The following is a 16,999-nucleotide window of genomic DNA, read 5'->3' on the forward strand; positions in this document are numbered from 1 at the left end:
ATCAGTCAGTCAGTTGGACTAGATATGGCCATCCCCGAGCATGGGTAAATAACAAGGGAAATGCGTAATAATACCTTTCTCTGGTATCAATACCAAATTTTGGTATTCCTGGACCCTTTAAAATTTGTCTTGAAGATTATGCAAGAGCAAAATGTGGTATCATACCAATTTAAGGTATTGTTTTGATATTGCAAAATTGCAGAATTTGTCAATGGTCGAACATCACATATTGGTATTCTTTTGGTATTACAGTGTTTTATCAAATTCCTCTGAAACTATGGGAAAATTTTGACCAGTTTTGACAAAATAATTAATTTTGCGCTAAAATTATGTCTCAAAGCAAATGCTTTAATTGAAAACCGGAAATTTCAAACTTGAATTTAAACATTTTTGATATACCCCCTAAAGAAATGCCTTGAAATTGTGGAAAATTTTCTAAGTCAGGATGGCACATTTTGGTATTATTTTGGTATTTAAGTGTTTTATCAAATTCCTCTGAAACTATGGGAAAATTTTGACCAATTTTGACAAAATAATTAATTTTGCGCTAAAATTATGTCTCAAAGCAAATGCTTTAATTGAAAACCGGAAATTTCAAACTTGATTTTAAACATTTTTGATATACCCCCTAAAGAAATGCCTTGAAATTGTGGAAAATTTTCTAAGTCAGGATGGCACATTTTGGTATTATTTTGGTATTAAAGTGTTATATCAAATTCCTCTGAAACTATGGGAAAATTTTGACCAATTTTGACAAAATAATTAATTTTGCGCTAAAATTATGTCTCAAAGCAAATGCTTTAATTGAAAACCGGAAATTTCAAACTTGATTTTAAACATTTTTGATATACCCCCTACAGAAATGACTTGAAATTGTGGAAAATTTTCTAAGTCAGGATGGCACATTTTGGCATTCTTTTGGTATTACAGTGTTTTATCAAATTCCTCTGAAACTATGGGAAAATTTTGACCAATTTTGACAAAATAATTAATTTTGCGCTAAAATTATGTCTCAAAGCAAATGCTTTCATTGAAAACCGGAAATTTCAAACTTGATTTTAAAAATTTTTGATATACCCCCTAAAGAAATGACTTGAAATTGTGGAAAATTTTCTAAGTCAGGAGGGCACATTTTGGTATTATTTTGGTATTAAAGTGTTATATCAAATTCCTCTGAAACTATGGGAAAATTTTGACCAATTTTGACAAAATAATTAATTTTGCACTAAAATGATGTCTCAAAGCGAATGCTTTCATTGAAAACCGGAAATTTCAAACTTGATTTTAAACATTTTTGATATACCCCCTACAGAAATGACTTGAAATTGTGGAAAATTTTCTAAGTCAGGATGGCACATTTTGGTATTATTTTGGTATTGAAAGGTTTCATCAATTTTCTCTAAAACTATGGGATTTTTTTACCAATTTGGACAAGATAATAAATTTTGCGATAAAATGACTTGAAAAAAAAACCAAATACTTTCAAAAACGAGTCAATCGAAAGATTATTGAATTTTGGTTAATTTCAATCCAGTTTCATTTTAATAATACTTATTTTTCAATCTTGTTATTTTTCAGAAGCTTCAAGAACTTCAAGTACAGCCGTTCATCAATGACAAATGCATTCGGTGTGGTGAAGAATATCACTAAGAACAACATGGAATCATCAAAAAAAACGGAATCGACGTAACACCTTATAATGTGGCCCTCTTAAACCTTGCGGTTTCGTCAACGGATCCACAGGCGTGTATCGTTCTTTTTGCGACAAGACTCCGCCTCCCGGGTCTCCTAAGTGTGAAGGTATGGGCACGGGGAGAGGGCACCGAATACCTATATTTACACTTAGAATCACATGGAATCATCAGGTGAGTAGATTTGGCTGTTGCATATGGATCATTTCCGTTTTTTCACTAACTGCAACTGCTGCACTAAAAATGGTATGAAAATACCAAATTTTGGCATTACTTGTGCAAATATCAGCGACCAAAATGTGATCTTGGTTGCCCAGTAATAGATGGTAAAATACCATCAAATCATACCAAAATCATGTATGTGGAAGACCACAGGAATACCAAAATATGATTTTCCAAGGGCGCGGGAATACCTAAAATTAAAACCATGGCAATACCAAGTTTTGGTATTCAAGCAATGTTCAAAAATCCAGAAGACCTCAACTTGGTATTGAAATGGTTATTTTGAGGTATTATTTTGCCCTTGGAATAACATGGTTTGGTATTGTTGTGCCCTTCCACATACAAGACTTTAGTATGATTTCATGGTATTTTACCATCTATTACTGGGCAACCAAGGGCACATTTTGGTCTCTGTTATTTGCCCAAGTAATACCCAAATTTGGTATTCCCGTGTTATTTACCCCTGCTCGGGTCTTGGATTTTCCGAGTGCTTCAAATAATCTTAAAAAATCAAACCATCCACATTAACGACCCCAATTACTGAGAGTACCTTACTCATTAGTGAATTTTTCCAAAAAAGTTCACCTATCCAAAAAAAGTGCCGGTACTGAGACTCGAAACCAACACCTTTGGCTTAATGAACCGTGCTTTTGCCGTATGGGCCACCATGGTAAGGTGACTAAGCGGTCATTTGTCCACATAAGCCACTCAATGAAGAAATATCATCAGGATGTTGTATTAACAGTCAGTTTTAAGAGAATGCATGCAAAATATGTCTTTTCTAACAATTTTTCATCAGAATTTGATAATTCAAATGACTTGTTGTGTTTCGAATCCCGGGCACTGATAAAAGCTGATTCGAAATCCGGACACTTTTGCTTCGAATAGAGGAAAAAATCGTGACGTCAGAAATGAACTCAAATCACTCAAAGTTCATTTTGTGTGTGACTTTAACATTTTGGCCTAGGTTGACAGATACCTCGTTCCCAGGTTTTCTGTGGAAGAGAAAAGGATTCGAATACTTTATGAAAATCATACCTGTCAAAATTCCTAGCCTCAAAATTTTGTCGCGAGTTGCTTTTCTCCTCTATTCCGGACACTCGTTTTTGCTAATGAATCACACAAATTTGGACTGAAATGTTAGTGAATGGCATTCTTTAGTTCTTAAATAAGCTGTTAACATCAAAACAATCGATATTTTATATACAAATTTCTGCTTTGCCTTCCCGGTGCTTTGGACGCCTATAAAATATTTCACGTGAAATGTTTCGCATTTTTAGTAATCTTATAATTTTATTTTATTTAATAGTTTTGACATTAACTGCAGCGTTCAAACAAACATTAAATGAAAGTTGATGTTAGAATTCATCAAATAACCCATTTTTGACATTTACAATGTGAACTTATATCCAAATAATTGATAAAACAAGATGAGGTGTCCGGGTTTCGAAGCGTCCGGGAATTCGAATGACGTTATCCTCTCGGTTTTAAACTTTGGGTGTAGGAGTCCAAATGCTTGAATGGGAAGAAACCCCAAACTTCTTTCTACTTCCAAGGAACCTTCCACCTCAGGGTTCGAACTGACGACATTTGGATTGCGAGTCCAACCGCCGCCAGCGATTCCACCGGAGCAGGCTTGTTTTGGTGTGTTGTTTGTCATTATAGCAGGAAAACGACTCCCACACCTGGAATGACTTAACGGCCTAATAACCAAAGCCAGGGCCGACGTTTTACTTCCCCATCCCATGGAAGGTTGGAGCAGATGGGAAATTCAAATAATCTACTTTGGACTCATCTATCAAATCAATGGTCATGGTTTGGTTTCGGTTGCTTAAACTAGCCAAGCAGTATCAAATCGATGCCGGTGTGCTCTTTAATACTAAGCTTGCTGGTTTTCCTATCTAGATAGGACAAGAGAGCACACGAGCATCGACATGTTTACGGATGCGCCATTTTCAACAATATTATTTCAATTAACCAAGTCGTATTGATGTTTCCCCATCCAGAGCCCGAAGTCTCGCAGGTGAAATGTAAACATTTAGAATCGTCGCACAGCCTCGACTCTACTCGACACTCGTCCATGTCTGCCTTTTCTTGAAATTGATACCGTGCCCTGTCTGCTTCCCCTTTCTCTCTCTGGTGGCACTCACAATTAATCGAACCCAACGTGATCAATCGAGCGTGAAGCTGCAACGCACAACTACACCTTCTGGCTCGGGTACGAAAACAACCCACTCGACGCTCGACTTCTTTGTAGTTGTTCAACGCTCGATGAAAAGAAGAGACAACCAAACGTAAAACTCAAACAGACACTCACCATGTGTTTGTGCTGTTGATTCGACTGCAACGAGACGACCCGCAACAACGGCGCAGCAGTACACTCAAAACAAAACTTGCTGACATCAAATGCGGCTCGTTCATCGTAAACACGGAATGACAGCTGCTTCTCGCCGAGTTGAGAAGAAAGTTTGCCCTCCCAAGTTTGGGTGTACGTGAGGCACAGTGTTTGCCGAACTTCCCGCAGGTTTGGTGCCGATGCAGCAGCGCAGCTCCAGTCAGTCAACTGAAAGAGCTGGTTTGGGGAGAAAAAGCAGGGTACACACACCACACATACACACACAGACAGACAGTTACATCAAGTCAGTCCCAGAACGGAATCGAGTATCAAACGAAACCACCACCACCACCACAAAATCCGGCAGACTGACGAGTGAACGAGCACCGTACAGATAATGTGTGCTGGATGAGAGAACGACTGAAGAACCTCTCCTACCTTCGACGATGAATTGTACAGATGTGTAGAGGCACACGATCAGCAAGACCTCGTAGGAGAGGGCGGTCAACGGTGAGACAGCTTTGAAGTTTTGACCGCCACCGGGCCAATTAGTGCTCTCCTCGTGTCTGTTACTATTACGGGGTGTGTCTGACGAGCGATGTTCACGTGTGTTCTGGGTGGAACATCTCGCGGTTACGACGTTCGGTTCGTCTAGGTCGTTCAGTGACAGATTGCCACCCTGGCTTGCCGGTACAAATTCACTGGCATGGTGAAGAGATGTTTGCAAGATACAACTACAACTTTCTGATGGTTGGAATTCCGATGATGATTAACGAGAGAGTTGTGGTAACAGTTTCATTGCTCGTGCATGAACCAAACAAATTTGTAGTACGAAATTAAGAATTACTTACAAATACAAGATACTTCCAAGTTTATTTTTCCTTTTCAGAAGATGATAACGATGCGATGATGATGTTTGCCTCTCAATCTACAAGTATCCACTTGTGCCCGATGGAGCAAAACCCCAATCAAACAACAAAGATCGAAACAAACAAACACAAACGTCTCCCTCTCTTTACACACGTGTATGTTGACGGTTGCCGGGCGTCGGTGTGAGTGTGACGAGTGCGACTGCAATCTGTATAAATCTCGACTAAACGAGAGCACACCCAAACGGGAGATCATCAACAGATGCTACAAGATGGCGCACTTACAAAAATTCTGTGCGACTTCGTCTCTATTTTTCAGTGTTGGCATTCTCGCACGCTCGCGAGATAAAAAAATTGTGTCGTTCGCATTCATAACCCTGATAAGGGTCATTCCAGGTCAACTGAGTACACTTTTGGACTCGACCTTCACCGATTTGGACCAAACTTGGAGGGAACGATTATCTATCGATAGTTAACGTGAAGCCGTTGATCATTTTCGAAGAAAATTGATCATCACTATAAAATATTCTGTATTAAATTCAATTCAACGAATTTCAGCACCAAAAAGAATCAGCATGTGCCAGTTGTTGCCTTCTTGAAAACACTGAAAGAATTTTTGATCTAAATCAATTGTGCTTCAAAATTTATATAATTTTGTGGCACAGTCATTGACGTCTTAGTTGGCAATCATTGATTAATGACGATTTCCATAACTTTACAAGGAATGGGATAATTGTTACCAAAAGGAATCAGCATGTGAAGGGCACTATTCTAAACAACCTGTTGAAGGAATTTTGTCAAAATATTGAAAGCGATGCAAAATTTATATGTTTGAACGAAAAATCATGAATCCCAAGTTTAGTGCTGGTCCTCTATTTTTGGCACCGCCTTCTTTTTTTCTAAAAAACTTTTTTTTTTTTAATCATAACTTTGCAAATACTTAAGAAAAAGACTTTCTACAGGTTGCATTTTAAACCCTTAGGTGCCCACTAATATTATATTTTAACGTTTTAAGTATTAAAATTTAGTTTTGACCAATTCCTTATATATTTTTTTGTTTTATATTATCTCCATCGTGTTCCCCGGACAATTTTTCATCAAAATCAATGTAGACCTCAAACTAAAATGAACTATTTGCAAGATACAGTGATTTTACTGAAAAAGGTTTGATTTGAATTGTCCAAAGAATTCGATGAAATAAAATTTCAACCCTTAGGTGCCCACTAATATTATATTTTAACGTTTTAAGAATTAAAATTTAGTTTTGACCAATTCCCTATATTTTTTTTTTGTTTTATTTTATCTCCATCGTGTTCCCCGGACAATTTTACATCAAAATCAATGTAGACCTCAAACTAAAATGAACTATTGGCAAGATACAGCGAAAAAAGTCTGGGTTGAAATTTTATGTTTAGCCAGTCCTTATGGATTTGCTGACTTTTGCAGACATTCTTTAACGCTGAATTGGCATATATTGGAGCCAATCGCTTCAACCAGATCCGAACTGGATGACATTAGACTTTGATGTGGGTGCACCTGGCTCGCATGTCTTCGTCCATACTCCCAAGGCGAGAGTCCTTTGGCATCGCAAGAAAGCGTTCTGCAATAACACTTGAGCTTCTCGTGATCATCATCGAACCCAGCTGTTGTTGTTGCAGTGATGAGCTTAGCCGCAAAGTACACGCCCGGTAGCAGCTGAGGTCGCACGTACACACACACACATCCAATTAGTTTTATCGTGCTTGTAAGCACCAAGTGCAATTTAGTCTGGAGCGATTCTGACTAATCCACCTCTCGCTGACGAACAATGCCCGGCAGGCCACAAATCGGTGTCGTCCAAGTGATGCAATTTGTTATCGTTGCTAACCAATACAGAAAGAAAACAACTTTGACGTTTTAATGCTTGCAAGCATTTACTCGCCATTTCCTGGTGCCCGCCCGATAAGCCCTTTTACACTGCACTTGTTGATGCAATTTCAATTTAATTGTTACCGATAGAAACGATGAGTCCGGAGCAAAACAAACCACAGAAATGGTGTGCTAAACGTCGGGGGAGAGAGAGCGTAAAACGACCGTGGGAATTGTTGCAGGTTAGGTTCGGAGTGGGGAACAACTTCATTGGCACGTTCTTTTCCAGGGGTTTGTCCCGAACAGCCGAAGCGTTTGGAAAAGTAGGGCACTGGGCAGCTAGCAGTGAGAATTTTTGCCTTCCTCATTAAGGTTAGGCTATACCATAACTCGAAAGTTAATTTCTTAATTAGAACTTTTAGACGTTCTTTCATGAATACATATGGACTCAGAATCAAACTCTGGGCAAAAGTCTGCTTGGGAGAAGAAAATGATGTCCAGATCCAACAGGCGAACAACAGGCGAAGATTTAAAAAAAATTTCTCCGAGTTTTAGTTTTCTTTTTAACATAAAACCTCTGTGAATAATCTACATAGATCTTTTTAAATTTATTTTTGAATGTTTTAGGATTTTTTTGGCATGCAGTACAGTAGTTCCTTATAAAAAAGTAGCAGCATCTAATATTTTTTTTTTTTATATTTTTAATTGTATTCAACATTTTCAAAAAACATTTAGAGAAATTATTTACACGAAAAATATTTTTTCAATGAGAGATTTTGGTTTTGATGCTCCCTATAATTTTAAAGCAAAAAAAAAAATTTGGCGAATTGACACTTGGAGAAATGTTCCTTCGGTGAAATTACTTTCGGCGAAATGTACCAGATTCCTCAGATCTTACCATACTCTGCCGAATCACGAAATATCTTCATGAAAATCATGAACAATCATCTTTTTAGTGGATTCAATAAATTTTCTGTAATATGAAATTTTGTTTTAACCCTCTACAGCTCATTTTTTTGTTTTTTTTCCCCGTGTTCAGGAGGTCATTTTGAGCAACTTTTGTTCTACAAAAAACTTTACTTCTCTTGTTTTATGTTTTTCTTGTTTCACTTTTCAATTCAATTCAATTCTTCAATTCAATTCAATTGTTTCACTTTTAGCATTTTAATTCGCATTTATCTTGTTTAGTTTATGTTTGTTTTTGGTAGTTTTTGGCCTATTCTACCTCGTTCTGTCACATTTTGCTTTACATTTTGCCTTTACAATTTTTCATGCTTTTAAGTCACTTTTTCAAAATGGCACCATTATCATTTAAATTGTATAAAAATTCGTAGAGGCATAGTCTGGGACACTAGAAAAATTACTGCATACAGTTGACTCTCTGGTTGTCGATCCTCTCGATATCAATATTGCTCCATCTATCGATGAATTCTTCAGTCCCTTCAAACTGCATACTTCGATTGGCTTTATTCCTCGATATTTTCTCTTGGTTGAAAAATCTCTTCCTCGACGGTCCCTTGGATTCTGTTTGCTTTAAAAATCTCTTCCGGTTGTCAATATTGTCACTATCTCATGGCTTGCATAGACATTTTCTTTGCGAAACAAAGCTTTGAAGGGTGTTTGACATTAGTTTGTTTTTGTTTGCTGGACGTTACCATGATTCTCTCCCATAGCTGGGTACCAAGAAAAATATTTTTTCAATCGAGTCTTCATTTTGCATCGTTCTGTAAACTGATAATTCTCTTCCTCGACGGTCCCTTGGATATTGACAACCAGAGAGTCGACTGTACTACTTTTTACTTAAAATATAGCAAATGTTAGTAAAAAACACAGCCAAAGTTGACCCCTAAAAATTGACTGTTTTAAAAACATTGGCAAAGTCACATAAAATAAATAAAACTTCCAACCCATAAGTTTTCTTATATTTTAAGAGTTCTTCTTTCCAATGCTTTTTAAAGATTGAAAATTGATCGAAAATTGTTTTTTTTTTGCAATTCTGTCGTGAAACTACTTCTTTTTCCTGCCATTTTTGAACGACGAAATAAAAAAAAAAGTTTTAAAAAGTAATACTGTAAACCGGGGTGAATTTTGTAGGATTTCAATTTGTTTTTGGAATATTTTCCAACAGTTAAGGTTTTTCTCAAGATTATTACTACACACATAGTCCATGCCTTATTATGGAATAACAGTTTTTTTCAATAGTGTTTAGAAAAAAAGTTACGTTAATTTTATTTAGGTTAAACTCCAGGGTGACTTTGATAGTCAAAGTTTTTCTTGTTAAAATCATATTTAAGATGTTCAAACTTTATTTGTACGTTAAATGTACCATCACTAAAATAGCTGGTATAGGTGTTTAAAACAAAAATCAAAGTTTATATTAAGTTAAGTAATTTAGTTAAGTTTATAAGCTTTTTAAAAATATACAGCAATTCCTCACGAAAACAGCATGATTCGAAAAAAAAGTTCTCCGATCGAGCTCAATTTTTTTCTGGGGGATCCTTGGCCGAAATAATTAGACCCGTATTTTTTTGTTTGGCCATTAGGGTGACCTACGCCGTGTAAGGGTGGTTCGAAAAATTTCAATTTTCGTCGATTTTCGCGTCTGCGTCTTTTAATAACAAAAATTTTGGTATCCTAACATGCATAGGTCATCGCTGAAATTTTAAAGTTATCGCAGTTTTAGTGAAAAAAGTCGATTTTTTTCCCGTTTTCGTCATTTTCCCATTTTTGCGCGTGGTGCGTCGAAAAACCCAGTTTTTATTTTCAAAAAATCGTATCTCAGAGTATTGAAAATATAACTTCACCATTTTTTGATATGTTATGTGAAATTTTCCGAGGAATCCGATAAAAATATTTTCAGACATAGGCTCTTTGGTCCCGAGACCTTCAAAACAGCATTTTATGTTTTCATTCAACCTTTTCAAATGTTAAGCTAGATTTTTGAACCACCCTAACACGGCGTAGGTCACCCTAATGGCCAGTCAAAAAAATACGGGTGTAATTATTTCGGCCAAGATGCCCCAAAAAATTTTTTTTTGAATCATGCTGTTTTCGTGGGGAATTGCTGTATATACATACAAATTTAAGGTAATTTTTTTTAAAAGTCGGAATTTCGCCTCAAAATTGGTTAAAACTAGTTTTGTTTATAAAATTATTGATTTATATTGCATTTTATACTGAATTCGAAGCACAAATCAAAAGCTTTCACATTTTACCGGAAATTTGTTAAACTTAAATTGTCTATAAATTTGGAGATTTTTTTTGAGTTGTATACATATTTTTTATTATTTACAAATTAATTGAACCTTCTCTTAGTGGAAAATTGTCCAAAGAATCCGAAAATATATTCCGTTTTGCGATTCAAAATCATGTTCATTGAGTAACTCATGACACTTTGAGAAGTTTAAAATAATGACCTTCATCAACATTAAAACTTTTTAAACTTTTTAACTTTTCAAAATTTTACAAAAAGTTCTTCTTGAGGTACTTAAGGCTATCAAAGTCTCCCCGGCTATCAAAGTCACCCCGTTTTACGGTACTTTAAAAAAATGATTCAAAAGATTTATTGACAAAATACATGAACATTTGACTAATAATTTCACTCAATTGGTGTTTATCTGAAATGCAAAAAAAAAGAAATGTTGTATGAAACTCGTTGCAAAACTTGATTTTTTCAACACTTGTCGTATCTAAAAAGTCCTCTTTTTGCAACTTGTTGCATTAACTACTATTTTGTGATTTTTTTCCCAAAATGCACCACTTTTCCTTCTTAAATTTTCCGGTTGCCAGGATGACGTCACGTAACCAATCTCGCATGATTCAGCGTTTTCCGAGAGAATGAAAAAAAAAACCCCAACTAGAATAGTCCACACAGCAATGAATGCTACAACACGAATAAACCTTATTTATGGTCGACATGGAATGGAATCACTCGCTCATAAAACTTGCCCCCGCCCCACATGGTACAATCGTACAACCAACCATGTTGGGCGTTGATAGCGCAGTGTATTTGCGTTCAAATCATGCATGGAAAGTCTCCCAGTTGCTGTGCACAAACGGTACAGTTCATAACTTCCTTGAGGCGCCCAGGAGCCGATTCCGGTTCAAAGCATCCTATTTGCGGTAAAGGGTGGAGGTAGAGTGCAACTGGACTGGGTTGATTGTTTTGCGAGCCAGTGGTTTGTTTTGCTGTAGTTTCGATCGATATTTCGGCATTTGAACGCTTTTTGGAATATTACGAAGTAACTTACCCACATAACAGAACTGCTCATGTGACCACGGATTCCCCTACAACAAATCTGGGGACGACCTACCATGATCTGAATACCGAAGGAACCGACACGGTCACGTAGTTTCGATATTTTTCAAGTTATCTCCCAATTTCGGTGGTCCTCTTGACTACCGAGTAGAACAAACCAAATCCTACCAGTAGTAGTAGTCCTTGGGGAATCGATTCTTCTTGTGCGTGTGCGTTCCGTTGTAACACCATGAACCGGGCCAAGAACGAGAGATGTATCGAGCATTCATCGATTGTAATTTATGACCATTAAATAACTCGTACGGTGATTTGCTACGGTTTCGTCCTTTACGCACCAGGATCTCTGTCTCTTTCTCTCACTCTCTGACGGCACTTCTTTTGCCGGAGGCAAGATTGCTTCCTTTTCGCCCGGCTGCTGCTGGTTGGTTCGAAATTCATTACACTTGCCGCTTTTATCGGTAGGTTGGACTTGCCGAAAGTGCTGAGTGGGTTTACTGTGTGGCCAGCACCGGAATTGCCGACCATAAATTTTGCCGGAATGGTCCGGGGCTTGCATGCCATCACTACAGCGCTCCGGAAATGGAAGAAAGTCGTTTCGGTAAGGACACGGCAGTGGCTTCAATGGGCTGGAGATTTGTGTGCCTGTTGAAGTAGGTGCGGGATTAGTGTGCTGGCTCAATATCTATGAACATGTCCCCGGGCCGTTCATCAACGCGCACCTATCATATCAATGCTTGCGAAGTCGATTGAAGCAACAGGAGCTCGGAACTCGTCCCGGAAAACAAATCACCTAACCTCGAAGCTATTTTTCGCTCGAGCTTCTACCCCCTCTTCGGACGACCGGAAATCGATATCGAACATAATTCGTCGACTCGCTGTGAACGGGGCTGTAGTGTGGCCCAATTTGTTTCCCAGGCCTGTCGAACCTACACTCCTTTGACGAGTGTTCATCGTAACACATCGGCCTCAACAGGTATGGCCTGAACTCAATGAGTGTGCTCTTCTTTCACTTTTTTTTTGGGCGAGCTGTCTGTTTTTCTGCCATCGTTCAAATTGGGTCGAGTCCGTGGTCATGGCTGGGAGGAGGAGGAGCAGCCGGATGGGGACCGTTCAATCACAGTCAACTTTGGCAACAGCCTTTTGGTGACGAAATAAATATTTTGCCATCGTTCAAACTGGAAGGCAAGGTATTTTAAGATTCAAGGCCGATTGAGGACGACCACCAGAGCAGGAAAGGTCGGAAGTGGCTTAAAGCGTCATGATGTGTGGAATGAACGATTTTTTAAAGGGAAATAGATGGAAAAAGGATGACAGCTTAAGTTTGTGGTAGGACTAAACAGTTTAAACTGACAGTATTAGGTCAACAGTTTCTGCATTACTTTATTTCTTTGTAATTTAATTTCAAGTTTGACTCCACCACGCACCATCTCTCACCACTCCAAAACAAACCCTTCAACCCGTGTACACCTCTGAAGACAGGAGTTCTTACTTTTCATAACAAAGTAAAAGTCGACAAACGCTGCTGTTACAATGACTGCGACGCGTGCGGCGGACACAAAGTACCTGGATTACTACAACGTCGTCGTCGTCGTCATCATCGTTGACGCGGGCCCGGGACTACTCTCGGGAAGAGCGCAGAGCCCGGTCGAGTGTCGCCGGCGCCGGTGTTGCCTCGGGCCATGCCACCGTGACCTGGGACCAAAGGTGCACAAAAAAAAGCTCGGAGAAGCGGTGAGTGGTGAGACCCTGCCGGCACTGCTTGTAACGAGTCCTTCAAGCAAAGTTGGGTACTGTTGCATGTCTTGCAGTTTGGGGTAGGAAAGGGTTGGGAGTGGAACACCTCTTTCACCTGGGGTAGACCGACTCAACTCAGTTCCTGCTAGGACGACATGGTACAACGGCTCCCACAATCGCCCGGTCGACCCTAGTTTTGCGCACCGACCCTCGGGAGCCGTGCTCGACAGGCCACGAACTTCATGTTGCACACCTCAAGTGGGTGACTTTATTGGATTTTATGCTTCAACCCCGGGGGGGTGAAAAGTCATGCCGATGGAAGCGTACTGTGCGAGTATTCATTAAATGTGGAAAAATCATTCACTGGCGTAGTGGAGGCAAGTCATTGAGAAATGAAAAGTTGCGGCCGGACCAAGTGCCCTACTCAAGCCAACCGACGTCGAGCAAGACAGAGGTTAGTTTTCTCGAGTGACTGCATTTGCTTCGGGTTTCAGTGTCTTTGCATCTTAGGAATGGGAATTTTCTGGTTCTACGATGACCCTTAAGCTGGTAGCGCCACCGCTGGCAGAGTCGACGCTACCGGATGGACTCGAGTGAGGGACTTAATCATAGCTGGAATAACTTTCTATGGGGCTGGGATGCATTTCTATGTGGATGTGTTGGAATGTAGTTGGTTGAAATGAAATAAAGGTGCATAATGATGTCGGTAAAACGAGATGCATTTCATAAATTGCTCGTTGAGTTTGCGAGAAATTTCATCATCGTTGCCATATAATGGTTCAAAATAAAATTAAATACAACTCTTCAGAATAAACGTTGAGATAAACGTTCACTCTACAGCCCACATGTCGTCGCCATCGTGCTAACTTGTCGTACGTGCATTTTGGGCCAAATTGAGTTAAGAACGCCATTTTGTGCAGCTCACAATGCCTCACCTTTTGATCTTCACAGATCCCCAAAATTCGATTTCAATCCTGAGATATTCAACAAAAACCGAAAAAACTCCGTGCATTTTTGTCACTTTACATATGAATGTAGTTTCAATCTTGTCGTGCTATCTTGTCACTCCATGAAAATTGATGTAAGTGCGACAAAAGGCCAAAGGGATTTCAGGCCAGGAAATCCAGGATGCGTTTGTCGCACGTACAAGCTAGACTACCGTAAACATTTGTAATTATAACTCGGGACTCCAGCAACCAACTTCAACCAAACTTTGGGACAATGCACAGAATGGTGAGCCAAACAAAACGTGTTTGTTATTGTTTACATTGCGTGCTCTCGTTTTTGAATATTCAAGGTCAAACATTAAAACTCGTTTTTCTCGGAACGTCAAAATGGCGGGTGCGACAAGATAGCACGACGACGTCGATGTATTGTCGGTCTCTATTGCAACATTGCTTTTCAGACCGTTCTTTCTACACCAAGAACCCACCCACTCCGGGATTCAAACTGACGACGCTTGGGTTGTAAGCAGGCTTGGTCTTCTTGGTTCAGTTTTAGCCAGAACTTTCAGTCCGAGCATTTTGAGTTTTGCCTTCCTCACCTTACTGAGGAAAGGCAATAAAATCACTTGAAAATGGAAGTTCTTAATTCAACCTCGTAAGACCTTTCCAATGAGCCTTAAACATTGTAGATCTGATAACCCTATCAAAAGTTATGAGCACTTATTTTTCCAATTGTCCCAAAAGACAGTCCTATCAAAATAAATGAGTAACGAAGCTTTCTGTTGTGAGAAGATATGACGAGTAACACGGTATTACACAAGCGAAGATGTAATGTATGATTGTGGGGAAGGCACCAAACACCTAAAGGTGGATTAAGTAATGTTTTAAATTTAAATTTAATGCCTTAGTTACAGCCAGGGTTGTTAAAATAACAAAATATCACCTCTCAGCAACTACAATTATCTCGCCTGAATATTCATGCCTCAAATACAACTGCTCTTCTCTCTTCATTGAAACTCTCAGCGCCGAACATAGCCGAACACGTTTTCGTGTTTACCCACTCGCGATTGACATTTTCCATTTCTCTCTCATTCTCGCTTCCACGATCATCCTACCACAACAGCGTTTAACCACAAAAGCCGCCACAAAACCAATTTTGCAAACGCAGTTTGAAGGGGCGTCATGCGTGGTCGGCTCCTAATCGCCATCTCGCGTTCTCTCATTGCAGTTTTCGGAGAGGTTGAGAGACTCAGCGGTGAGAGCGCATAGTCGAGGAAAAGGGAAGGAGTGATAAAGAGAGGATGACATCGCTGGGAATCACGAGACACAAGAAGAGGTCTCACAAGCTATAGTGACGGCCGCTATACTCTCGGATATTTTTGGTGCAGAGATAATCTATTGATAGCTTTTCTATCACTCTTTTGCAACACTGGTTACAGCTTTTTCAAGATTTTTACGTTTTCAACCTGCAAACGTTTATTTAGAGAATCACTACATAAACATTTTATATTCTGGATTAAATTTTCAAAAGGTCCTATCTGCATGGGTTGTTTTGAAAATTTACTCTAGATCATCATGCAAAAAAGGTAGGCGTCGCATCACGCGACGCCCGAGACGCCATTCGAGTTTGCTGGTACCAATTTTTCGAAAAATTGCCAAATTTCGAAGATTTGTACCGAGATCCGAGTTGCTAAGAACTTAAAGGAACAGTTCTCTCAGATTTCGGTCATTCCATTTTTTTGTATTTTTTAATCCGACTGAAACTTTTTTGGTGCTTTCGGTATGCCCAAAGAAGCCATTTTGCATAATTAGATTCTCCATATAATTTTCCATACAAATTTGGCAGCTGTCCATAAAATGATTCATGAAAATTCAAAAATCTGTATCTTTTGAAGAAATTTGTTGATCGTTTTGGTGTCGTCGGCAAAGTTGTAGGTATAGATTTGGGCAACACTGAAAAAAAATGATACACGGTAAAAAAACTAGTGATTTTTTATTTAACTTTTTGTCACTAAAACTTGATTTGCAAAAAAACACTATTTTTAATTGGTGATTTTTTTTTAACTTTTTGTCACTAAAACTTGATTTGCAAAAAACACTATTTTTAATTTTTTTTATTTTTTGATATGTTTTAGAGGACATCAAATGCCAACTTTTCAGAAATTTCCAGGTTGTGCAAAAAATGATTCAGTTAGTTATGAATTTTGGAATCAATACTGATTTTTTTTAAAATCGAAATATTGCTCGTAAAAAATTTTCAACTTCATTTTTCGATGTAAAATCAAATTTGCAATCAAAAAGTATTTGAGAGAAATTTTGATAAAGTGCATCGTTTTCAAGTTAAATCCATTTTTAGGTGACTTTTTGAAAATAGTCGCAGTTTTTCATTTTTTTAAATAAGTGCACATGTTTGCCCACTTTTGAAAAAATATTTTTGAAAAGCTGAGAAAATTCTCTATATTTTGCTTTTTTGAACTTTGTTGATACGACCCTTAGTTGCTGAGATATTGCCATGCAAGTGTTTAAAAACAGGAAAATTGATGTTTTCTAAGTCCCACCCAAACAACCCACCATTTTTTAATGACGATATGTCAGCAACTAATAGTCCGATTTACATTATTTATTTTTTTTATTTTTATTTCTGAATATGAAACATTCATGAAATATTTCGATCTCTTCGAAAAAAATAATTTGAAATTTTTAAACCAGGACAAACATTTCAAACGGGCGTAATATTCAATTTTGGCCCTTTTAAAATGTTAGTCTTGATTTAAAATTTTTGAAAGTATTTTTTTCGAAAAGATCGGAAAATTTCACGAATGTTTCATATTCAGAAATAAAAATAAAAAAATAAATAATGTAGGGGAACTATACCCTTTTTCAGCCTATTTCTATTATCATCCTATCAGCACTTTGATCATGATTTACAGCTTTTATAAAGTGTTTTTGACTGTTCCAAAGTAATAAATAGCTCAAATTAAAGTGAGCAAGCAACTCTCCATTGTTGATACTTCTGAAAATGTTGATTTAATAGCGGAAAACTTCAAAAGTGATGAGAATTGGTCGAACGGCTTAGAGTGATTAAAATGGGTATATTT

The 16,999-nt window shown here is 38.1% G+C and overlaps 2 protein-coding genes across 2 annotated transcripts in view; both read left to right on the top strand.

The window, feature by feature from the left end:
* Positions 1 to 16,999, top strand: part of LOC6032196 (leucine-rich repeat-containing protein 24) — a 370,966-nt gene that overhangs the window by 16,068 nt on the left and 337,899 nt on the right.
* Positions 12,754 to 16,999, top strand: part of LOC119766208 — a 78,240-nt gene continuing 73,994 nt past the window's right edge. Inside the window, exon 1 of the mRNA XM_038250645.1 lies at positions 12,754 to 13,010. Within this exon, the coding sequence (XP_038106573.1) occupies positions 12,754 to 13,010 (257 nt within the window). The remainder of the gene's footprint in view (positions 13,011 to 16,999) is intronic.

This window comes from Culex quinquefasciatus, chromosome 1 (assembly GCF_015732765.1).
Source record: "Culex quinquefasciatus strain JHB chromosome 1, VPISU_Cqui_1.0_pri_paternal, whole genome shotgun sequence".
Lineage (NCBI taxonomy): Eukaryota > Metazoa > Arthropoda > Insecta > Diptera > Culicidae > Culex > Culex quinquefasciatus.